Source organism: Pelodiscus sinensis, chromosome 7, assembly GCF_049634645.1.
Source record: "Pelodiscus sinensis isolate JC-2024 chromosome 7, ASM4963464v1, whole genome shotgun sequence".
NCBI classification, from domain to species: domain Eukaryota; kingdom Metazoa; phylum Chordata; order Testudines; family Trionychidae; genus Pelodiscus; species Pelodiscus sinensis.
The window spans coordinates 27111860-27138077 of NC_134717.1; the positions used below are offsets into that span (position 1 = coordinate 27111860).

General features: G+C 41.5%; 1 protein-coding gene across 1 annotated transcript; it reads right to left on the minus strand.

Annotated features, from left to right (window-relative positions):
* Window positions 1-602: 602 nt before the first annotated feature.
* On the minus strand, window positions 603-26218 carry RND3 (Rho family GTPase 3). The gene is made up of 5 exons (XM_006125636.4): window positions 25895-26218; window positions 25459-25546; window positions 11724-11833; window positions 9392-9526; window positions 603-2735 (listed from the first exon to the last, which is right to left on the minus strand). The coding sequence occupies exons 1-5, from the start codon at window positions 26042-26044 to the stop codon at window positions 2484-2486; spliced, it is 735 nt and encodes a 244-aa protein (XP_006125698.1). The 5' UTR covers window positions 26045-26218; the 3' UTR covers window positions 603-2483.

Here is a 26218-nt window from a genome sequence, read left to right on the forward strand (position 1 = left end):
TTGGTGCATCTATACAGCGCCAGATTTCAGAATCATGCATTATTTGACATCTCTTAACCCTCATGGAACAAGGTTTACAGGGATGCTGAAATAGCACGCCTGTTATTTAGAAAAATATTTCAAATTAACGGGCATGTTTAGAAGACGCGGGGTAGCTATTTCAGGATATATTTTAGCTCAACTTAAAACCAAAAAAGAATACAGAGGTAGAACCCTACCTGCTAACCTGAATTCAAAGTGAGCTGTTATGTCTCCACAGCTGTTTTAACTCCATTTAGCTGATACTGGTTAGCTAAGCTAGGAACATATCTTTCTTTGTAGAGTAGAAAACCTTGAATGTTTAGAAGTTTCTTTAACGTGTATTCAGTTAAGAGGGACAATAAGGAGAACGTTACAATTATTTGCACCACGTTACTTTCCTTCTTCCCCTCTGTACAATTCTAAATAGCAGCATACGAAAATAGCATAACTTACATGAGAGATAACTGGATATGATAATTTCATTCAGAATTCATGACAATTCCAATTTATACATGACATACTGTTTGTTACAGTAATGTCAGGAAAAACATACACAAACAGTGAACTGGCCACACAGAGCATTTACACTAAGACTTGGTTATTTTTATTCAAAGAAAAAAAGATATTTTAATAAATACTGCAGAAACAAACATACAAAGTGACTTCAACATTAAAAAAAGAGAAAGTAATGAATATCCTGTTTTATAACAGTTATAACTTACTTTCTTTTTTACAAATACTTAAATACAGAAAGCACTTGCCAGCTATTTTGTAATACTGCCCTAAGCATATTGTTGTGTCAATCAAACGCATAGTATGGTGGTCAAATGCCTGGGAGGTTTTGTGGGAAATGACTGGAATTTTATTTTTTTCCCCAGATACAAAGCAAAGTGCTGGTACCACATAGAACTGAGTATTTTAATTTCCACCATCCTCTATCCTGCCACAGCTTAATGCAAACACCACTTTAATACTTCAAAAATGAAGCATCATCACTGGAAAGGAATGCTTGTTTTTCAACAAGCTAGAGCAACACGGGTCAGAGCATCCTTTTTTTAAAAAAGCCATGACAATAATTGGTCAGTAAACATCTGCAACCTATTTTAAAGGCTGATTGATTTGTTTCATGTAACTGTAGTAATCAGCAAGTGAAAAAATTTGACTAAAGCCAGTTCACTGAAGTAATGTTTAATGACCACTGTCTGGATATGCACATATTAGTCCTTTAGGAGTAAAACAGTATCCAGTTTCCACTAAGGGCCCTTAAGGCTCCATTTCCTTACAGCACTCATTATAAGAAAATAAAGATCGGTAATAAGAGACAGTCACCAAATGCAGCCCTGGTAGAATGCATCGTATACAAGATGAACTTGGCTATGTTGGCTCATGTGTATACTGTTATTTTTGCTTAAAACATAGTTACAGAGAACCATACCAAAAAATAGCACTTCTCCATTACACAGCAATAGGGCATGGGAAAAATATGAGTTCCTCTGCTCCAGAAGACTAGGAGATGAGGGTTCTCAAAACCTAAACAGGGTTGGGCACTAAGGCTGTAAGAATCATGTTTTAAACTGAGAATAATTTGTAATCATAATAGCACCATTCATCTGCTTTTGCAGTTCAACCTACGACGACATATCCCAACAGTACATCATATTTTTCCACAGAAGATGTAAAAACAAAGTTTAAAAGCATTACTTTTAAGTACAATCACAATGACGAACAGAAATAAATCAATATTTTGAAAAGTTCAGTAACAAGCAGGTTTGTTTTTTTTTTTAAACTTGATCTGTCTAGTTTTATTGTGCTAGGGCACATATAATAATGGGAAGTCTCAAAAGATTCTCGTCATTAACATGTTCCAATTTAGCTTGTGAAGCCAACTCAGGAAGGCATAATTTCCAAGGTTTTCATATACAATGTTTTCCTCCGGATGACCCATGGGTCTTGATATAATTTCCATTTTAATGATGAGCTACAAGGAAATTAGATCATATCCTTTGGAAAAACTAACTGTAAGGTCATGGGCTAGGTCTCCACTGATGTGAATGTTGTTAACATATTTAATTTTTAAAAAGAACATTAAAATATTATTTTAATTAAATCAAAGTAGGTATCCAGGAATAGATCTTTAAGAAAACAAACAAGCACTGTCAAGGTCATCATCTTTCTCTGAGGTGCTACTTTTCCTCCTCTTCTCTAGCACATTCAAATATTTTCCTTTTTTGGCATTTCTTCCTTGTAACATTTGACAGCCATCCCATTCAGATCCATCTCTTCCCACTGCTTAGTCTACATGCTGAATCCCTAAATACAATCTCACACAAAAGGTGAAGAGCATCCTTTAAAAGTATTGACATAAGCCCACACATTATATACCACTTTGGCTGTGTACTTCATTGAGTCTTCACCTTTCCAGATCATTGTCTCTTCCTTCTTCCTAGTAAAACCTAGATCCTTCACATGACTGTGCAACTCTTCGCTTTGTCCTTTCGCAAATCTGTAGCAACTGTAGATAGTTCTGGCCGGCCAGGCATGTGTGAAATTCGCTTTGTTGCCCTCTGTGATTTGTTCCGCTTAACATTTTTGTTTGTTTTGTTGACACATGCCAATGTGGCAACATGAAATATGTCTCTTACGCTGTTTTCTGACTGTAAGGCTGAGCATTCAATGTAAGTAGCTGCTCCAATCTGTTTCGCCATATTCGCACCCTGGGGGAGAAAGGGGAGAGAAAGAAATGCCAATCAATAGGAAGCTTTTGTACAAAGCCAAATCACACCATACAGTTATTTTTCAGCAATGTTTGCATACAGAATCTTGTGTGAAAATTAAGATAGCAAAGTGACTCACAGCAACTCCTTTGGCTTTTTTAAGAACAGGGATATTCACTCAAAACGTATTATACAAATACCTAAGAATTGTTTCCTGTGAGGAAACACAATTTGAAAGCTATGCATAATAAGAACAATGGCCTCTATATACCTGTAAACAAAAACGTTCTGGATTTTGTTATTCCACAAATTTGCATTTTTTTGGTTTGGGAGACTCTTGTATTCATCCTGAAAAGTCCTGGACTGAGTACCTGAAAAATCAGATCCCCAACATGTGCACAGAAAAGTCATTTGTTGTTCAACAGTAACTCCTCTTTACAGCCCTGTCAAATGATATACACCCACATCAACAGGTGGGGGAATGTGATGGGCCCAGCAGTGAAAGGGGGACAATCCCAGGAGTAAGGGAGGAAGACACTGGCTAAGAGACAATACATAGCTCCCCCCAGTCTCTGGCCTCTTCTTGGTCAGCTAGAGAGGGATGCTGACTGGCCAGCATTCCCCTACTTCCAGGACTCAAGTTGGTGCAGGGGCCCCTTGAAGCCTCTCTGGACTCTGTTTCAGCAGTGGATTAAGTAGAGACATTCTTAGAACCTAACTGAAGTACTGGAATGGAATTGTTTATTCATTGCAACTTTCAGCCAGTTTCCAGTGCAGGAAAGAGAATAAAATGAATGGTTCCCAAAGGTAAGAGACCTGGGATTTTGCTGATGGGCCTTAATGATAGAGGGAGACCATGTGGCCCACAAGGGCTGAGGACTTTACCCTGCTGCTGTTGTAGTGGGGAGAACTCAAAGAGAATTGAGTCCTGGGTGGCAGGCTGAGGAAAGTCTACTCTATGTTCTAGCTTATATGCTAAGATTAATGTTTCTTCTAATTTTTACCATCTATGTACAGAATAAATTTTGTTATGTGCACTGAGGCATGTGCACTACCAGTAGAAACACATGATGCCAGCTGCGGGCATTCTGCAAATCAGCTGGGCAGCATCTGAATCTCTTGGGTGGCCACCCAAGTGCTCAGCTTACAGTGAACACTGATAAGGAGTCTTGTAACCTCTGCATTGAAACCAATTACATGTCTGCATAGGAGTATGGGTCGTGGGAAGGTAGTGCACCTTTCCTGCAAGTTGCAGTCTGCCACTTAATTCAAGACATGTGTCTGTCTTCATTTTGCCTCTGTCCACATCAATGTGATTTTGTCCTGGAGAAGTCTCCTTTTAATCTGGAGAAAGCCACTCAGTTTCTAGCTTCGCCTCCCAGTTTAGAGTCATTTGAGGTGATGGCAGCATTGTGAGATGCACAATGTTTCATTAGCAAGTTGGCCCCCCACTACCAACCTTTTCAGGTAACCTATCAAACAATCATTGTCTAGTATAAATAGTTTCAACATTTGTTCTCAGGCAAGGTGCGTAGGATCCAAATGAATGAACTGCATATTCTGTTACCCAAAACACTGTGCTTAACATGCTGACACTATACCATTAGAATGCTTTATTTACAGTCTTTTGTAAGTCCTCAGTGACTGAGCAACAGACATGCACTTTCCTCAGGTAAATGGCTACATAATCAGAAGCAGTATGGCTAACACACACATTCCCATACTCTTTCAGCTATGTATTAAAAGAACTGTTAACTGAAAACATCCTCAGCAATGAGAATTAAGATTTAATTCAGAATAATAATGATAAACTACATGGATCATGCAAGTGTTTCCTAATCCCCCATGAATGTGTTACATACCCCAGTTACACAGTAACAAAACCAAGACAGGCCTGTTTTACACTGGCCAGATACTTAGATTCACACTGCTGATCTCAGGTCTCATGTTGCATCCTCATGACATATTTTAGAGTCCAAGCATGTTGGAAGGGCAGAACATTGGCATTAAGAATGTGTATGCATTAAGAAAAGAATCTTGGCCAAAATTTACAAGAAAATGTTCCTCGATCATTTTAAACACAAAAGTGATCTAAAAGAAAAGTTGAGTATTTTTATTGTAATAATTTAAGCTTGACAGACTTTATTTTTATATTTTAAAGATTAAGACTCAAAGCACTTTTTAAATTAAGAAAATGTGAGATAGGAAGATTCAAGGTGCTTTTGTATATCACAGCACTTCATCTAGACTGCAGGCTTCTTTCGGAACAAGCTTTTGCAGAAGAGATCTGCCGAAAAAAATTCTTGTGAACGAGTGTCCATGCTGCCAAAGCACATTGAAAAAATGATCTGCTTTTTCAAAAGGTAGCATGCACACTGAATGGACGCTATCTCGCATTTAAGCTGTGACTACTATGGACAGACTGGCCATAAGGGCACCTGTGCTTTTTCCTCTTTTGAAAGAACTCCTTCTTCCCCATCCACAAATGCCTTTTTCAAAAAGAGTTTTCGGAAAAAGGCTTCTTCCTTGTAGAAAGGGATTTATCAATGTCAATTTTTTTTTTAAAGAACACGATTGTAGTGTGGACGTAAGTGAAGTTTTTTAGAAAAATGGCTGTTTTTCTGAAAAAAAACTCTGTAGTGTATAATAGCCTTAGTGTAACAAACAGGTATTGAGTGGAAAAAATGAGTCACCATTTTACTATACAGGCAGTCCCCGAGTTACGCGGATCCGACTTATGTCGGATCTGCAGTTACGAACGGGGCTTTTCCCGCCCTGGAGGACGGGAGCAGCGGGACGCCCAGATGCGCCGCGGTCCGCCACCCCCATCCTCCAGGGCGAGAATAGCTGCTCCCAGTCTCCCTGGTCTGCAGGGAGACGGGGAGCAAAGCCTTGGAGCACGCCCACAGCGGGACAGCCCGGGCGCGCTTAAGCTATCCCCCTGCGGGCGTGCTCCGTGGCTTTGCTCCCCGTCTCCCGACCAGCAGACCAGGGAGATGGGGAGCAAAGCCTCGGAGCACGCCCGCAGTGGGACAGCCCAGGCACGCCTGGACTGTCCCGCTGCTCGCGTGCTCCAAGGCTTTGCTCCCCGTCTCCCAGGTCAGCAGACCAGGGAGATGGAGCAAAGCCATGGAGGACTTGGGCGGTCCCTGGTCTGCTGGGGGGGAGGGTGCAGCTAGTGCCCCCCCCCAGAAGACCAGGCTTTTCTTGCCTACCCCTGGGGTAGAGCAGCTGGGGGCTTCCGGGAACGCCGCTCCGGACCAACCCGGCAGCACCCCAGCTGCTCTGCCCCAGGCGTCCTGATTCAGCCGCTGCTGGTCAGTTTCAGCAGTGGCTGAATCAGGACGCCTGGGGCAGAGCAGCTGGGGTGCTGCCGGGTTGCTCCAGTAGCGCCGAGGACCCACGCTACTGGACCAACCTGGCAGCACCCCAGCTGCTCTGCCCCAGGCGTCCTGATTCAGCTGCTGCTGGTCAGTTTCAGCAGTGGCTGAATCAGGATGCCTGGGGCAGAGCAGCTGGGGTGCTGCTGGGTTGCTCCAGTAGCGCCGAGAAGCCACGCTACTGGAGCAACCCAGCAGCACCCCAGCTGCTCTGCCCCAGGCATCCCCAAGTCAGCCGCTGCTGAAACTGACCAGCAGCTGACTACAGGAAGCCAGAGGCAGAGTTGCTCTGCCCCAGGCTTCCTGGAATCAGCCACTGATCAGTTTCAGCAGCAGCTGACTTGGGGACTGGGTTTCTTAAGTTGAATCTGTATGTAAGTCAGAACTGGCATCCAGATTCAGCCGCGGTTGAAACTGATCAGTTTCAGCAGCGGCTGATGCCAGTTCCAACTTACATAGGGTATGTCTACACTACCCCGCTAGTTCGAACTAGCGGGGTAATGTATGCATATCGAACTTGCTAATGAAGCCCGGGATTTGAATTTCCTGGGCTTCATTAGCATAAAGCCGGCGCCGCCATTTTTAAAAGCCGGCTAGTGCGAACCCCGTGCCGCGCGGCTACACGCGGCACGGGCTAGATAGTTCGAACTACGTAGCCATTCCGAATGAGGAGTACAGATAGTTCGGAATGGCTACATAGTTCGAACTATCTAGCCCGTGCCGCGTGTAGCCGCGCGGCACAAGGTTCGCACTAGCCGTCTTTTAAAAATGGCGGCGCCGGCTTTATGCTAATGAAGCCCGGGAAATTCAAATCCCAGGTTTCATTAGCAAGTTCGGTATGCATACATTACCCCGCTAGTTCGAACTAGCGGGGTAGTGTAGACATACCCATACAGATTCAACTTAAGAACAAACCTACAAGTCCCTATCTTGTACATAACCCGGGGACTGCCTGTATATGGAACTTACTTTTAAGGCAACCACTAACATGAGGAAGTGTGAAGGGTGTAAACCTCCCACCCCCCATTGTCTCAAGTAAGTGGGGTGAGGGCGCTCTGCAATTCAAGCTCAGCTCCCTCCCGTGGACAGCAGGAAGTCCACGCTGGTGCTCCAGCTTCTCCCCCAAGGTTGGAGCCCTCCTCTGGCTGGGGAAACAGCAGTGCGCAGATGTGCTGCCTGGAGGCTTTCCCCATTGCTCCTATTGTCTAGAATTTGCCCAGTGGGAGCAGTAGGGGGCCATGTTTGAGACCAGCACCGGGCAGAAAAGCAAGTAAATGCTCCCCCACACCTTCATGCCCTAACCCCCAAATACTCAGCCTCCTCATACAGCCCCCTGCCAAGACCCCACGCCTTTAACCTGCTCCTTTACCCTCCCGAGGCCAGATGCCCTACTCCCAGCCCACTCCTGCACACAACCTCCCATCCAGACCTTGCACCCCCACCTCCTGCCCAGATTATGCAGCCCCATTCCTTTCACTGGAAGCCCTGTCCTACACATGGGACAAAAAGGGGGGGGGTGTCAAACCCCAGATATGAGGGGGTCCACAAAACCCACTAACCTTAGTGTCCCAGACAAATACATTTGTGGTTGGTCCTACTTTGGGCAGGGGGTTGGACTCAGTGGCCTCCTGAGGTCTCTTCTAACCCAGTGATTTTATGGGAAGCCCTGAACCCTTAGTCCTTCCTGCCCCTCCCCCTTCACATACCAGAAGAGTGTCTCAGTTGGGGACCACATCAGTGAGAGGGTTGGGGGTTTGGGAGGGTTTTTTTTTTTTTGGCACTTCTCATGTGTGCAACTGATTTCTCTGTGGCCCAGGACCAAAAAAGGTTCCCCCACTCCATTCCAGAAATGAAGAAAACAATGTGTTGGACATAAATATTTATTTTGCTTTATTTAAAATGAAGTTTGATAAACTAACATGAGAAAGTTAAAGCACTTCAGCTGTTTAATAATTTAAATTAGTATTTTCTTTCTTATGTTTTACAATTAAACCAAACCATTCTCCCTAGCTGTAGGACTAGCAAAATGGCCCAGGCTTGATTAGGTAATTATTAGCTAGTTTCCATTAACAACTAATGGTCCACAGAAAGGTTTGCATTAAGTCAGGTGGACCCTGGGCCAAAGAGTTTGAGAACCACTGTGTAAGGAGGATGGGAGAGCACTGTGTGACAGGGAAATGGGTGAGCAGGGCTGGGGAAACGGCACCTCTATCCATGAGGAGTGACCCAGCCCCAGCCCATCTGGCTGGAAGCCCCACCTGCACTCTCAGTGCTGGCCTCACTAAGCAGGTAGAGGGAGCAGGGGACCATGGTGGCCGCACTGCCCACCTTTAGTACTGTATACATTTTTAGAATGTTATAACAAAACCATTTTATCACTGTTTCAACTTAATTTTTTTCGTTAACCTCTCATGTGCACTTGTATGACTATTTTGAACTCCTTTATATTTAAAAAGTAGTGTGGTTCACATTTACAGAAAAAGCAACTCCTCCCTCTCCACACACACACACACACACACACACACTCCTGTGTATGGGCCTGAACTCTACCCTAATATTGGGGTTCACCAAAACTCAGCTATTCATAGACCTCAGATCCATCTTGATTCCTCATTTGGGTACACAAACTTAAAACCAAGTTGATGCTCTGGTTGCACTGTATTGCTTGTAAAATCTTTAAAACAGTGAATAGTCCTGCAGCACCTTAAAGACTAACAAAAAAGTGAAAATGGTATCATGAGCTTTTGTGGGTACAGCCCACTTCTTCAAATGAATGGGGCAAGAGCTTGTAGTTAACTGTCTTTCTACTACTTCCCATTTTTAGATATGGAGGACTTGTCTACATGAACAGCAAAGCACACAAGAGATGTGTTACACACAGGTTGACTTGTGTAGACCCTGCTAGCCCACACTAGCAGTTCCCTAGTAAGCATTTACAAAGTGTGGTGCCAGTCTACCCATAGACCCAGAATTAGTTTACATTCAGTTTTCTCTGCAACTATTAGGGCTAGAAACATATTTATGTAACAGCTTATACTTCTGGATCACAACATGTTGCAGGAACATGTGAATTCTGCTGCCACAGAATGCACAATTTCTGGTGTTTTCTGACTTACCACGGTGATCATGACATAAGAGCATGGATCTATTTTATTGCAAATAAGCTTAGTAAAAAGGGAGTGCTGTTTCTTTTGAAAGTGAATGCAATGTTACCAAACTGCATATTTCTCCACCACCACTCATTAGCAAATGGAAAGAATGAGGCATGACACATACCTGATCATATGATACTGGTGTTTGCCTATGATTGGAAAGCTCCACTAATGTGCTCACGTCTGTGCGTAGATCAGACTTGCAACCCACAAGAAGCATTTTGGTGTTAGGACAAAACTCCTGAATTTCACCTTTCCACTGTAAAAGATTATTTCTGTTAACTAAAGCATGCTAATTAAAAGAGGCAATGGAAACAAGATTAGAGTTTGGTAAAAGTCACAAGATGTATTTTTACAAATATTATATAGGTACTTATTTAACTTGTAACTGTGCTACAAGTTGGCTTTGAGGATTTTAGAACATTTGTGCCAGCACAAAAACTCAGCAGTTTACAATCTAGGACAGATCTTGCAACCCCTATCCACCCATTAGTCCTGCTGACTTCAACTGAAGTGTCCATTTATGTGACTAAGGATTGTCAGAGTCATGCCCTGATCCCGCCTACAGTCAGTAAAAATATACACAGTCTCATTCTCCCACCCTATGACTCACTGGTTTTACCCACATTGCAGTAGAAATAACAAAGGGTGTTGCCATTATCTGGTTCAAACAGTTCCTCAAATGACAAAATATACATCATGGCTTCATTTTAACACTGTAAAAATCTGTTTGATCTGTGAAGAATCAATTTGTGGTGATCAAATAATATACTTAATCCTGTGCACACAATAACACACGGTATATCTTGTGCAAATACTGCATGTAAACATGGAAATAAACTCATAATTCGTGTTTTTCAAGTCTCTGCAACCTATATCTGACAAATCTTAGAATCATTAACATTTGATGGAACATTTTAATGTTTGCATGTGTATTGAAAAAAACATCCTCAATTTTGTAAATAAGTGAAAACATAGTAGCTACTATTTATTCAGAAATTTAAATACTGTACGTTTTGTACATGGCAAACCAGGCAGGAAGACTTTTTTAAAACAAGCCTGTTCCCACACTTGCTGACATTGTCAGTCATGGGGTGAGTCTACATTGCATTGTAACTTGAAATAAGATATGCAATTTGAACTACTCAAATTTTGCATCTTATTTCGATGCTATTTCAAAATAGATATCATTTAGTGCTAAATTTCAAAATAAAGTGCTATTCCAAAACGTCTGTTACTCTTCATAGTATAGCAGGCTTGCTGTGAAGATGTGGGATAGCATAGCAGTGTAGACGTATCCATGGTGGTGCTCGGACAAGAAAATAAATTATATTACTATCAAAATAATTGAAACACAGGAGGAACCACCAACATGACAACTTGGCCTGCTAATCTCCATGAACAAAACTGCATTAGTGGACGAAGTTGTTAGTAAGCTCTGAAGTTAACACCGTAGAATTCCTGATTCATTCTGCACCAAGCAAGGGGAGAGGTGTGAAAACTCAAAGGGGCAGGTGTATGGCTTTACTTTAGTTTTGCTGAGAAATCATACACTAATCCTGAAGACCTTTGAACATCTGAAAGGAAGGCCTGCACTTCCAGACCATGTCTTCATTAGGAAAGTATTTCAAAATTACTAAATTAAACTCCTAATTGAAAAAATTCAACCTAGTGTGTCCACACTACAGGGAAGCCTTGAAATTAGTCCAAGGCAGGATTTGGTAATGTGGACGCGCTAATTCGGATTTAGAGCTGCAGGAAATACTGAGGAGTAATTAATTTGAATTACCCCGGGGAGCAGTTATTTCAAAATAACGGCACCAGACCATCCAAACTACCATTACGTCAAAATGACTTTCGGAATTAGCATTACTCCAAATGAAAAGCATATGCTTGGTAGTGTGGATGCTCCTCTTATAAATTCAGCTTTGGGGGATTATTCTGAAATTAAGTCCTAGTGTAGACCAGGAACCACACTGATTTGAGTCCCCTTCCTTAGTCATGTTGTCATTTGCACTTCCACTATGACTTCATGTAACTATCACTGCAACATGAGTAAAAAGCTATGGTGAAGGTCTTAAATGCTGGGCAGGCCAGTATTAATTGTGCCAAAGACAGCTACTATAGTCTTTAATCCCTTTTGCAAGAAGAATATGCCTGGAAAGACAGCTTCTCATGGCTCCATTCCTTTTTTTAATAGTATATGTTTCTAATATACTTGCAGAAGACATTTGGGAATGAGTATTCTACTTAATTCACTTAATGCCTCTGAGTATTCTTCAGTCTTCTCAAATAGTGGTCTAAAATTCTAGCACCACCAAGTGCAGTTATAGGTTATTTTAATAAAACAATCAAATGCAGAAGACTATTTCCAGTTGTACAGTGACACATTTCAGAGTTTTAAAAACCATTCTACTTATAAATAGTTGAGATAAAAAATATATTCACACACTTGCCTTTTTTAGCACACTGTCAAGGGTTTCTGGACGACTGATGTCAAAACAAATTAAGACAGCATCGGAATCTGGATAGGAAAGCGGGCGGACGTTGTCATAATAAGGAGAACCTGTCCCGAAAAAGAGAGATTGTATTCCTTAACATTTTTTTTCTTTCAATAAACCTTTTTTCAATAAAGATTGGCCCTTGACCCAAAGTAGTTTTTGAATGGCATGTCACGATCCTTCCTTCCAAACAGTACATTTCCACGGTTAGTTTTGGTGCTCACTTTTCCACACTCAAAATCCTTCTTGTTACTAACCCTAAACAAGGGTAGTTTCCTCCTCAGCTAGTTCATCAGATTAGAAGCCCAGTGATTAAATTTCCTTTCCACACTTGAAAGCAGCGGTGACACTCTGGCTATGCCTACTCTGTAGGCTTCTTTCTGAAGAAGCTTTTCTTGAAGAGATTTTCTGAAAAAACTTCTGAAAGAGCGTCCACACGGCCAAAGTGCATCAAAAAAGTGATCTGGTTTTTAAAAGATAGTGTCCATTCAGTCTGGACACTCTCTCGCATGTAATCTGTGATTACTATGGTCAGAATGGCCACCAGAGCATCTGTGCTTTTTCCTCTTAGAATCATAGGACTGGAAGGGACCTTGAGAGGTCATAGAATCCAACCCCCCGCCCTCAAGGCAGGACCAAGCTCAGTCTACACCATCCCTGACAGATGCCTATCTAACCTGTTCTTAAATATCTCCAGAGAGGGAGATTCCATCACCTCCCTTGGCAATTTATTCCAATATTTGACCACCCTGATAGGAATTTTCCTAATGTCCAATCTAAACCTCCCCTGCTGCACTTTAAGCCCATTACTCCTTGTCCTGTCCTCAGAAACCAAAAGGAACAAATTTTCTCCTTCCTCCTTGTGACACCCTTTTAGATATTTGAAAACTGCTATCATGTCCCCCCCTTAATCTTCTTTTTTCTAAAATAAACAAGCCCAGTTCATGAAGCCTGGCTTCATAGGTCATATTCTCTAGACCTTTAATCATTCTTGTCACTCTTCTCTGTACCCTTTCCAATTTCTCCACATCTTTCTTGAAATGTGGCGCCCAGAACTGGACACAGTATTCCAGCTGAGGCCTAAGTAGTGTAAGAGTAGAGCGGCAGAATGACTTCACGAGTTTTGCTTACAACACACCTGTTGATACAACCTAGAATCATATTTGCTTTTTTTGCAACAGCATCACACTGTTGACTCATTCAACTTGTGGTCCACTATGACCCCTAGATCCCTTTCCACCATGCTCCTTCCTAGACAGTCGCTTCCCATCTTGTAGGAAGGAACAATCAGTTCCATACATTAGAGGAGCACTTTGCATTTCTCTTTATTAAACTTCATCCTGTTTACCTCTGACCATTTCTCTAACTTGCTAAGGTCATTTTGAATTATGTCCCTATCCTCCAAAGAAGTTGCAACCCCACCCAGTTTGGTATCATCTGCAAACTTAATAAGCGTACTCTCTATCCCAATATCTACATCATTGATGAAGATGTTGAACAGTACGGGTCCCAAAACAGACCCTTGAGGAACTCCACTTGTTATCCCTTTCAAGCAGGATTTAGCACCGTTAACAACTCTGACAACGGTTAGCCAGCCAATTATGCACCCACCTTATCATGACCCTAAGTTATATTTGCCTAGTTTATCAATAAGAATATCATGCGATATAAGAATATCTTCTTGTGAAAGAACTTCCTCTTCCTCGTCCACACATGCCTTTTTGAAAGAGCTCTTTTGGAAAAAGGCTTCTTCCTCATAGAAAGGGGTTTACGAATGTCAGAAAAACCCCTCTTTTCCTCTGAAGACTGCGATTGCAGTGTGGATGTAATTGAAGTTTCAGAAAAATGGCTGTTTTTCAAAAAACCTCTGTAGTGTGTATATATACCCTCTGACAGTCCATAGAGTGAAATCCAGTCTGGGACAGAATATGAAGCTAGTGACGGTCATGTCTCAGAAAAGTGAGATCTTTTGGTTTGGATATAATCCCAATGGCGTGACCTAATGGGCTTTATATATTTGTCTTTAATGCCTATGGGTAGATCTACACTACATGGCTCTGTCAACGGAGTCATGTAGATGAGCTTTGTAGACATAGGAAGATGAAGCGGCAATTTAAATAATCGCCGCTTCATTTACATCAAAATGGCTGCCGGGCTGTGCCAATCAGCTGTTTCTCGGCACAGCACGGTAGTCTGGATGCTTGGCGATCAACATCAAAAGCCTTTGTTAACTGCTCTTTTGATGTTGACTGCCAAGCATCCAGACTACCGCACTGTGCTGAGAAACAGCTGATTGGCACAGCGCGGCAGCCATTTTGATGTAAATGAAGTGGCGATTATTTAAATCGCCGCTTCATTTTGCTATGTCTACAAAGCTCATCTACATGACTCCGTCGACAGAGACATGTAGTGTAGACATACCCTATGTGTAGGATCTGTTACCCATTGCTAGACTGAATGATCTAATATGTCTTTTCTATCTCTTAGAACAGTGATTATAAAATGTTGGTGCCTGTTCACCATTTATCTGAACTGACTGAATCTTCTGAATTGGTGGGGAAAGCACCTGGTATTCACAGAAAGAAGGTTCTTACACACACACTTTGCACTCTACCTCTGGCTCCATCTAGAAGCTGGACTAAACTTTCAATTCTCAAAAGCAGTTTATTTCAGTGAGTCTTGGGTGACTGTTGGGAAATCTTAATATTTTTCAGATGCTTATTTGGAAGGAATCCCCTCATGTTAGCCTCTCAGCCACAGCAGGACAACACAGCATTGCTTATTTTAAAGAGGTCTTCACTGGTCAAAACTAGAGTAAAATGGTGTTTGATCAATGCAGGGATGCCCTAGGATGCTGTACAGAAGTTAGTGTAGCAAACTGACGTGGTACAACTCTGCAAAGACTTATCAATGGAGTTAGGTTTTGGTGTTAGTAGCACCACTGGTTTAACTGAGATTATTCAGTGTATACAATTAAGTATGAGCATAAATCTCTGCAGGAATGTATCCATACTAGGTGTGACTAAACTGTGAGATAATTGATTATGGGCCAAATTCTCTGCTGGGCCATGACTACCAAAGATAAGATCGAAGCAACCACAGTTGATTTTCGAGAATTCAAATTAGCAGGTTTAATGAACACATGCTAACTCGAACTGAGAGGGCACTCCCGTCAATGCCAGTAGTCGTGCTATTACCAGGAGTAAGGGAGTCGAATGGAGAGTGCTCCCTTTGACTTCCTGCAGTGTGGGCAGCCCCAAAATTCAAGTTAAGATAATTCAAGTTAAGCTATGCAATTCATGTAGCTGTAGTTGCATATTTTAATTCAAATTTATCCCCTAGTGCAGACTGGGCTCCAGTGCAAATAGGTGCATATCTATTGACTTAAATGGAGTTTCATCCTTCTTCACTAGCAGAGAATGTAATCCTAGACCTGTTAAAACTTCTTTGATTCAGCAGTGTTCTTATGCAAATGACTGAATTGCATCTGGATTTAAGAAAAGCATACCTATAGGTTCAGAAAAGCTATGACAAAATAAATACTTAAGCTGCTGTACTTTACATGTACCTAAAAGGAGGACATGTGACATTTGAGACAATAGCATAACATTTTTAAATGTTTAAAAGTTTAAATTAGATCCCTTCTTTTCTGCAAACTATGATTAGTCTGATTAGAAAAATTGTGGAAGTTTCCCTGAAAGACAGAGTTCCTGATGTTAAACAAGGTAAAAAGAGAAACACAGACAACATCACAGTGCATCCAGCTGAACAGCTTATACCAGAAGGGAACTGCAAGAATTCTAGGAATTTTGTTTTTGAAATGAGGAGCAACATATGGGCAATGAAGCGTTACCAAACTAGGTAGAAGGTAGTTTGTCGAAACTGGGTTTCCCTTCCAAAAATTCCCCCGGAAGTTTTTTAAATAATGTCAGTCATACAGTGAATGAATGAATATTCATAACTTCACAATGCTGGTCTTCAAAACTTTTAGCACTCTTCTACAGCAAACTAAATGCTAGAGGAAAAATATCACCTATGGTATGCCTGACAAAGTAAATATTCAAAATACTGGGCCAAGTCCTGCTTTCAATCTATGTCTACACAGCAGTGTTATTTCAGAAGAACTTGCATTATTCCAAAATAACAGTCTGCAGCGACATTTCAACAATGTCAAAATAATGTTGAGCTGGAGGACTTCTTATTCCAACTCCTGTAACCATCATTTATGGGGGGATAAGGAAGTCAGAGGAAGAGTGCTCCAACTCTGACTTCCTGCTGTACAGACAGCATCAAAAGCCAAAATATGCTAGTTCGACTTAAGCTATGTCTATTGCATAGTGTAAGTTGTGTAGCTTATTTCAGTTTAAGCTCCAATATATAGACGTGCTCAATTATACCAATTTAAATCTAGAGATTACATTGGCTTCAGCTGAATTCTTGTATTTACTAGGAGCTAAATTTGGCTTTTGTGGAATGAAAAAGGCCCATATTTTGGCTCTAGATTTTTGTGTCCTACAAAACAATTCCAATAGCTGCTTATTTAACTCCAATTGAGTAATGTTTTGATATTAGTGGGCTCACAATCACAGTAGAACTGTTCTTTATTTTTGCATCAGAAGACCTGACATTGTATGTAGTGGATTAGCACTTAGCTGGACTTCTGAAAAGGAAATATCCAGAGTAAATCATAAGGATTTACTTTATGGCATCCTTTTAAGGATGCCATAAAAGGAAACAATCTTATGCCTCCCTCCTCCCCAAAAAATGCTTTTAGCTTTCTACATAGCTGAAACTCAATTGAAATTAAAGGGAAGAGTTTGCTCCTTGGTACAAGTTATATTTTTGCTGTGCCATGTGTATCAATAAAATGTATTCTTTTCTAACAAATCCTGTTCTGTTAGGAATATTGCAATGTGGGTATCTTCCCCATCACTACCTGGCCCTGACATTCAATCTGTCAGGGAATGATCTGCCAGATAATTCCACTGCCAAAATCCCAGTAGATATTCTATGAGATTCTCACAGGGTACATCTACATAGCAGGGCTAAAGTCAAATTAAGGCACACAACTTCAGTGACACCAACTGTGTAGCTTAAGTCAAAATAGCTTAATTTGGTTTTTGGTGCGGTCTACACAGCAGGCTGTCGAAAGAAAAAGAAAAAACCCCCTACACAACTTCAACTTCCCTTACTCCTCATGAAATGAGGGTTACCGAGAGTCAAAGTAAGAAGTCCTTTAGCTCAACATTTTCAAAATAAAGGCTTGCAGTGTTGACGTGCATTTTGTTATTCTGAAAGAACATCAGCTATTCTGAAGTGAAGCTGCTGTGTAGACATACCAACGGATGCTAACAGGAATCCTATACAGCTTTGTAGCACAGCAGCAAGATGTATAATACCACAAACTCCACCCCTAGCCATCCTGCTTTGGCCTCACTAGTTAGTTCTGCAAACCACTTCATGGCTCCCAATTTCCTCCCCCTCAGCATAATTAGGACAAGTAAGGGTAGGATTAGCCCTTTGTCTTTAGGCTCATTAATATCTGGAAAGATAAAAGTAACCTGCAAAAGAGGAATCTTAGAGCCTCACCCAGAAACTAATTTCTTAGACACATACCTAACTGCTCAGTCACTACTCCTCAATGCTACAACATACCATATATGTGCATAAATATGTATTTATGCATATTAAGGCATGCACTAACTAAATTCAGCTTAGTGATTCCACTCAGACCTAGTACAGACATTCTTTTTTGATGTTGCTTCCTTTTGAGTCTTCATGTTAAAATGCTCAATACTAAAATAGTTAAGTGTAGCTTTTAAATCTGATCTGTCAGTTTGGATGTAAACTAGACATACTTGACATTCTTTTCTCCAAGGAAGTGCATGGTAGAACTAACAAGAGTCTTTGAAGTACTGACAGTGGAATGCTTCAACAGGAGAAATATATTTACTAGTTTCATTTAGCAGCAATAACCAAATCTTCGTGATTGCACAAATCAAGAAATAAGAACTTAACTTCATGATTCAGTGCACTGTAACAGTTATCATTTATTCCAAATATTTTTCAAAACCTAAGGAATCTTAAATGTGAATCAAGTATACAGAAACCTTTTGAATACAGTTCAATAACACTGTTCAATCTCTCTCAAGAAGTGTACCAATCTGAAACTATGCCAAGACCAGAGAATGATGGAGAATTCACAGAGTTGCTAAACTGCAGTCAAAACTGTACGTATATTTGTTTAAATTTTATTAGAACAGATTGTGGCAATCAAACATTTATTAGAGCTAATTGCAACAATTTTACATTTTATTAAAAAACTGGCTGACAGGGTATAAATTCATCTTGTTCTTTGATAGAACAAAGAAATAAAAAAAATCTGCTGGAACCAGTCTGTGACAAAATTACATCAAACTTCAGCCTAAATATTTTATGTTTCATAAAGTTAAATGAGCAAAATTCAGTCATTTAAAAATTATATTTAGGTCCTGATCCAGAAAAGCTCCAAAGCACATTAAAATTAAGTGTACACTTTCAAAAACTAACAACATTTTGTATATGCTTAAATGCTTTGCTGGAATAGGGTAGCAACAATGTGAGTTGCCTGACTGGCAACTTAAATCCTTTTTTTGGCCACAGAAATCACAAAACTGTACCACACATTCTTTAGGCAACATGACTTAACCCTATCTACTGGGGGCTGGGGGTGAGAAAGGGACCAATTCTTGGTTCTTCCTCGGTGCAATTCTTGGCTGAAACTGTCCATAGGATGTCATTTCATGTTGTACTGAATACAGGACACTGGTGCAAAAGCATTATTCCATTTCTTACAGACCATCAAAAGGCCAAATGTTAAAACAAATTTAAAAAAATCCCTGCAAATTGTTGATTGCTGAAATAAGAACCAGTGACCTAAGAGTGAAGGACTGCATTATCCCATATCAACTCCCTGACCTGTCTACTTACCAGCTACAGGTGTTAATTACAAAATACTGTGGTGGCTACTGTAAGTAGTACACACTTCATTGATTCTCTCACTAGCATCCTTCTTGTAATGCTTCATGGAATGATTTTAGGGAAATGAAGACCATTTATTATATGGCAGAATTCAATGTTTTATCGTCTCCAAATGCAGGAAGTACTACAGGCATTCAAAATAATTTATTGCTAAATCCATATATGCACTGTTTCACCTAAACAAAAAATATTCTTCAATTATTGATCTTTTCCTAACATTATAAATCTTCTCCATTTCCCATTTATCAATGGTAATTTTTTTTAAAAGAAATGAATTGTGGAAATTGTAGTGTTCTCAACTATTCTCAAAAAGCATTGGCCTCCAATTTGACCAACTAGTATGTGATCTTAAAGACAGATTTCAAACCCCAGAAATACCTTTATGGTCCTTCTGCGTTGGTTGGTTCTCTATTAAATGGAATTCTTATATATTACAGCTTTAATGTATATATTTTGCAAAATGATTCAGTGGAAAGATCTTCGTAATTAATGCTACATTTCTGAACAGATACTGAGCACACTGTGCACATGCAAATCACAGTCAAGCTAATTTGTTTGAAGCTCTAAGGCCCTTCTGGATTTAATTATATGCTAATCCCCAGCACTGCAGTACTATTTCTGGTCCTGTAGAGAATTATTTTATTACAGTGTTTGGCACAAAGTCCACATTTCAACCTTCACATGTATGCTTCAAAAATGACCTAGTCTATAGCTAGAAGGGGGGGGGGGGGGGGAGAGAGAGAGAGAGAGACATATTTAGAGTCCCAGATGTTCTTACTGTTTCACAGTTTACTATACAATAAGAACATTTTATTTTTAAAAGTAATTTTAAAGTAAGGAGGGAAAAACTTGTCAATAGAATGTTTAAAGTTTGAGGTGAACAATAGATTGTGTGAGGAGTTACACCACATCACAGACTTATCATAGTTTCCATGAGATTACATTGTGAAGGCTCTTCAGCTGCCAATTGGAATATTCCTCTGAAATAGTCTGCTTAATGAAATGAATGTTAGTCTCTAGTCAGTTATAGTGTATCATACAATATCCCTGCAAAGTGGAATAATTTATAATGAAATGATGTTGCAACCAGACAGTACTACTTGTGAGGGAATAAAGCCTGGTGATTCTGTACAAATTAATCTCATTTTGACAAGTATTCTCCTTTCTATTAGGGGCATTCCCCCCCATATATATAATATAAGAGAGGTATTAAAACAAATTCCTGCACAGCAACAGAGTGACATCATCATGTCACTCTACATCCTGCAGACCCTCCCCCTCAGCCACTTGGCCTCCTCCCTTCTGCTAACCCCATTGGTTCAGAATGCAGCCTGCCTTGCCCCAGCTCTCCTCTGCCAGCCGAAGGGGAAGGGCCCCCCCCTTCCCTGCAGGATGCCCCCCTCCCCCCAAGAACCTGGCCTGTGCTACCCCAGCCCTTCTCCATAGGCCGGAGGGGGGCTGAGAGGCCTGGGCTGGCATGTGTGTGGGGGGGGGGGAGGTCCCAGAAGCCTGGGTTGGCAGGGCGGAGGAGGTCAGAAGCTCAGGCTCCCCTCCCCAATTGCCAGGGGGGAATTGGAAAGGCCAGAGCTGGTGCTGCCTTGGCCCCCTGCAGCTGGGGGTGGGGAGAGCTGGGCCTGCCTACCCCCAGAGACAGGAGACTGGTGAGTGAGCAGAGGGCACAGCCTCCTGGTAATTCTTAAGACTTACTGGTTTAAACAGCACCTGAAACTATTTTAGATAATCTTTCCTTCCATGATTTTAAACACTGTCCTAGCCCCATATGTAGACTTTGATTATTTTGAAAATTAATAAACTTACAAATAAATTTACACTTGGCTTTAAAAAGTTTTCCAAGCATCCAGTATGTGGTGCCCAATGTTACCAGACCAAAACCACATCTGCTATGAAATACTGGGCAGTTTTACATGTAACCAAACCAGTGCTAACATTGACCTCTGATACAACCCTGATGCATGACTGAGATTCTGCTTTATCCATGCCTGGAAGTTTGCCATTCACTTCAATGGGAGCAGAATTAGGCCTCAAAATGGCAATATCTGGCTCTTGGAAAATTCAATGGCAAGGACTTCCATCAACTTCAATTAACTGGAGGTATTTATTAATTAATTAGCCTAGAATCTGATGCAAGCTGTCTGTAGTTTACAGAAAACACAAGATAATTTAACACAATAAAAAAATACCAAAGACTGATTAAGTCATCTTGAAATGTTTCAAGCATATTTCTGTCAAAGTTAACTATTTTATGTGAAAATATAAATGTATTCCACGTGGCATCATAAAACATGGGTCACTGTCTCTATGTTGCAATGTGATAACTGAATGTTAGATGTTTTCATTATAAAATATCAAAAATATGCTAGTGGCATAAAATAATTTTCATAGCTTGGATTTTACTTTAAACCCATTCCTGTTACTACTGAATTTAGTGGTAATTTAGGCCTCTAATCTGAATCAGATAAAGCAGGACAAAAATTTGTGAAATACAAAAATCAAGAAGAATGTGAGATAAGACAAGAATATTAATTTATTTTTTGAACTTTTGTTTGGTAGTGTGAGGCTTGTACTGAGTCGCCTCATGTACGTGGTAATATTTATTCTAACAATCCATGGGATCTGGCTGTTTCAGAATGTGATCATTTTTATCTATAACCCCAAATCAATCATTCAGCAAAGCTTTTTACAAAACAGTATTTGTTTGATCTTTCAGCTTTACCACTCTAACCATTTTAATTTTCAAGCAAATTAACCCTGTGATCCTGAACTTTTAACTCAAGCAAATATTTGCTCCTTAATCAGGAGCCAAATAGTGTATTATATGTTCTAAAGCATTTTCAGGTAGGTCTTCCTGTAAGACTACTACTTCTCTTTTGAAAACATTGCAACAGATATATTTTATGACATGAATATGTTGGATCTATTTTTTCCCCCCCACACTGATTTCAAACCTTTGTATGTCAAAGGAGTTGACCCGTGAAGAATGTGTTCTCTTTACAAACAAAAAGAAAGATGTGTGTTTCAATATAAAGCTGCTCACTGGTGATTTTGTATGGCTTTAGGAAGACTACCAGTTACAGACTAATTCGGCTACCCCTCTGAAGCTAGAGTAGAGTTTATTTGTGCAATAAATGGTTCTTATGCTGTGGAGCAGCAATGAAAACTCAAGCTTGGTACTATGTTTTGTTACACACTAAAAGTTTGTAACCCTTACATTTTTGTACTGTTTGCCATCTATCTTTTTGAAAATAGAATTGAGCTTGGGCAAGGAAATGGCTTGTTTTCCCAGGCAGCAAAAAAACAGAGTTTACACCTTGCTGGTCAATCAGAATGAAGACGGTTATCTTAAATCCAAAAGCTACCACAATTTAAACAAAAAACCTCTATTTAATTTCCAGTATCAGGATCATCCTGCCATTTTGGAGGAACGGCCTTCATCAGGCCCAGCACCAAGGCAGGCCATAACACAAACTACGAACCTGTCTAGAGACTAGACCAAGGGGAAAATATTTGATAATAAGAGTGATATGCCCTACCCAGTTCTCAAATCAAATTAATCTAGTGCTGTAGTTCCTAGTCACAGATCACCACACCTCTGCTGATTCCTCAGATTTTTGTGATTGCCATTCCCAGTGCCCCTTCCTCTGCCTTAATGGGTCACCTCTAACTAGCTCCCTTCATTTGTTGGTACTCTAATTTGCAATGGCTCTTGGGCTGTTCTCAGTTCTAGTTTATCTCATGGCACTTAGATGTCATGGCAAATTTGGGTAAGCATAGTTGAACAGGAAATTTGGCAGAGGTCTGTACAGCTGAGATCTTCATCTGATAATGAAAATGCCCTAAAATGTTGGGAAGTTCCTGATTTAAAGAAAGACCTAGCTGCTTGGCTGTGTAAATGCAAAATCCCACAGCTCAGACAGACATCACTGGACAGATAAGCATGCCAGTTAACCTTTGAAATAGAATCCATCACCAGACATCTGAGTCAGTATTTCTGAAACACAAGTGGGGAAACAGTTGAACTGGGGGGGGAGGGGAGGGGACAAGAGGCAAACAAACCTAAACATTGCTTTCTCTGGTGTCCACATTTAAAGTGGGGAAAAGAGAGATTATATTCTCTACTACCGCTTGATAACTGGATAGGGTTCATCTCCAACATCATGCTAGTTTACATTGGTTCTAACACTTCCTGCAGGCAGGCAAATAGACAAGTGCTATATTTGGTCAAGAGTTAGAACACAAAAGGAACCTACTAAAAAAATCCTACTAGACGCATCAGCTGACTTCATCTGACATTACTACATGTTTACAGACATGTTCTCTTTTACACCTCATGTTCTAGAAGGGTTACCAAACTGAGAAACTGGTCCAGGCTCTCAAGACAGATCTTGTCATGTCAAACAGCCTTTTTTTTTTTTTTTTTTTTTTTAAACTTGCCATGCTCATTCTCCTTCCATTACAACAGAAAGGATATCTTCATTAATGGAGATGATTTTTAGCCTCCCTCCCTTTTGTCACATAAGTGACTGGGAGAATACTCTGCAGAAAAAAATTAGAACCAGATGCAGCTGTCTGCCACATACAGCTGCCATTCACATCTGGAGGCAAACACCCCATTGATGTGAACAGCAATAATATGCTCCTTAGAGTTGGTCACCAGGCAGTATGGGATATTTAGTTCCTGCCCGACAGCGGGTTCCATTAAGAATCCCACAAGGGCTGCTGCTTTGCACTTGAATGCTGGATTGTAAGAAAATGATTTATCCTTCCTCAAACTCCCTGATATTCACCTCATGCACAATGCACAGCCACTTGATTTGGCATTTAATGCTCTCATGCATTTTCCTCCAAGTCCTAAAATTATTGCAAAGCCAGAAAAGGGGGCTTCACATTATTTTTCATCTGGTTCTGTTTAAGCCACAGAAGGCAATACTCTTGAGAGAGGACTTGCTCCACAGGTGATACAATGGGAAGATAAATGGAATTCAGTTTCCTTAGATTCTGCTGCCCTATGGGAGCTGCTATTTCCTGTCCTGGATTATGTTCCTCTCCTCTCCCCAGAGGGTCTGTCCCTTTACACACTCCATTGTCTCTGTACCACAGAGTTCTGGATGCCAACTCATATTCACTTGCCTTTCCCTCATCTGGTTGCTCTTACTCCCTTGTCTTCCTTTCACTAAACGCTCTTCCTGCAGTTCTATGCCTCCCCTCTGTTTGTCACCAGACTGTGGAGCATAGTCCCCTCCCATTCCACCTGCCACTCTCAAAAAAGGCTGGCCCTCTACCCAAAGCTGCTTTCCACCTCAGCAGCTCTGCCTTCCTCTGTCAGCCAACTTCCCCTCCTGTGGGAGATCTGTCTCCCCAGTACCCGATTTCCACCTTTTCTTCCCGTTCCAGCTGTACAGTTCTGATTTCCCCCAGCAGGTTGTCCCTGATATGCTCTCTGGTTCCCACCCAATCCTCTGTGGTTTCCTCTGATGGCACACCCTATCATGGACCTTCTTTTCACCTCTCCCCTTTGGTCCATTATCCATGCTTTCTGCTTCCCTGAGTAGGCCTCTCATAGCATGTGTTCTGTGGTCTTTAGGAGATTTGTTCTTTTCACACTTTGCCCCGCCACCTCAATTCTCTGCTTCCCTGCAACTGAGTCCACTCTTTGATCCCCGTGCTCTGGTCCTGTGACTGTGGTGAGGGTTAGGTTGGGGATCCACTGCCCTGCTCACAACATAACATGCCGTAAAGGAGGGGCAAAAGTGGTGCAGCTGAGCTGTGGGCAAGGCGTTTTCACTCACAGGCCAGGTTGTGGTGGAGGGGGAGTAATGAATTAGGTGCTGGGTTATTTGTGCTTGGCAGGCTAGTGAGGAAATTAAACAAAAATGCATAAGGATGACCATAGTATTCTGTTGTCCCCATCTACCAAGCTAAGAGTCTTTGTATCTCCTCCAGTTACATATATGGCTCTACATTCTTCCCTTCAGCATTCAAGTTCCTGCTCTTGGCTGATTTCTTCACCCAACAGCAACAGAACCCAATGTTGCCCAGTTACACACTGAGAAACTATGCGCCCTAGTCAACCTATTGTGACAAGCATCCCTCCCCTGAGTTACCGCTCTTTCGGTGCAGCAACATTTGCAGGATTGGGCCCATAGCAGGCCAAAGAAACAAATATCAGTTCAGCTAACCACCTCCAAACCCACTCAGCCATCGGCAGGACTATTCATCTCACCGCTTTTGTATAATGATGGTTCAGGCACTAGAAGCCCTGCTGGCTTTCACAGCAGTGATGACAAATATTAAAATGAAAGGCTTATGATATTCAATAATCGCCTTCTCCCATCTGCTGGGCTAATTACTATGAGAACTTTGGGGGGGGGGGGGGAGGAAGGGATGGAGAAGAGGCTAAACACCACTGAGACAAATAAAAACGATGCCTTCTCCTGTTTCTAGATTAAATTAAAAAGCAGTTGAAATTCCTTCTTGAAAGCATACATTAGCCAGTGAAAGCTCAAAGGGTACTTGTGTCACACTGGAACAAACATTTAGATATAAACCATCACTTCTTACTAATATTCGTTATTAAGAGGCTGATGAGTCACAAGTATGAGAGGAATGCGAAAATAACCACGAGGCATTTGCTATGCTGTAGGTCTCTTACCCGAGGTGTCCCACAGACTCAGCTCTATTCTTTGTGTGTCAATTTCAAAACTGGCCGTGTAATTTTCGAACACTGTAGGCACATAATTCTGAATAACGAGAGAGAAAGAGAAAGAAACAAGGACCACGTTAATGTTTTACAAATCCATAATCCCGCCAGGCAGCCTGTCTAACAGCGTTCAGCGCGTTAGAGAACAAGTTGGAGAAACAGGCAGCTCGGTTCGGAAGCGTACTCCCCCCCCCCATTTGAATCACTTTTCTTTGCCACTGCAGAACGAGGCATTGGAAATCGCAGTGGCTGCTTTACACGCAGAGGTATGGCTGCACCACTGGAAAAATCCTCTGGCCGGGAGTGAGACACCCGCGGGGAGGTAACAGAGCCGCGCTGGAGGGCTTGCTCCATCTCGGGCCACAGCGCGCGAGCGGGGCGGACGTACCTCTGGGAAGCAGTCCTTCGCAAAGACATGGAGCAGGGCAGTTTTCCCACACTGGCTATCGCCAACCACCACGATTTTACACTTGACGTTTTGGTTAGGATCCATGATCGATTTGCTGGATAATTTCTGGCTCGCTCTTCTCTCCTTCATTGATGGTGCCTTCTTTCCTCTCGCAGCAAAAAACAGGGAGTGCGCCCCGCAGTCAAGAAAGCCACCGAAGGAGCCAGCGAAGCGGGAGCCCGGCGCTCGCTGCTCCAGCACGAGAGAGTTCCCGCTGCACAGCGCGCTGCCAGGTCTAATTCCGAGCCGACTGCTTTGTCTCAC

Excerpts from the sequence above, each read along its gene's own strand:
- RND3 (XM_006125636.4), bottom strand. The coding sequence starts at position 26,044 with ATGAAGGAGAGAAGAGCGAGCCAGAAATTATCCAGCAAATCGATCATG. Across the intron at positions 25,547-25,894 it reads CGAAGGACTGCTTCCCAGAG|AATTATGTGCCTACAGTGTT; the intron begins GTACGTCCGCCC and ends CTCGTTATTCAG. Across the intron at positions 9,527-11,723 it reads TTGACAGTGTGCTAAAAAAG|TGGAAAGGTGAAATTCAGGA; the intron begins GCAAGTGTGTGA and ends AATCTTTTACAG.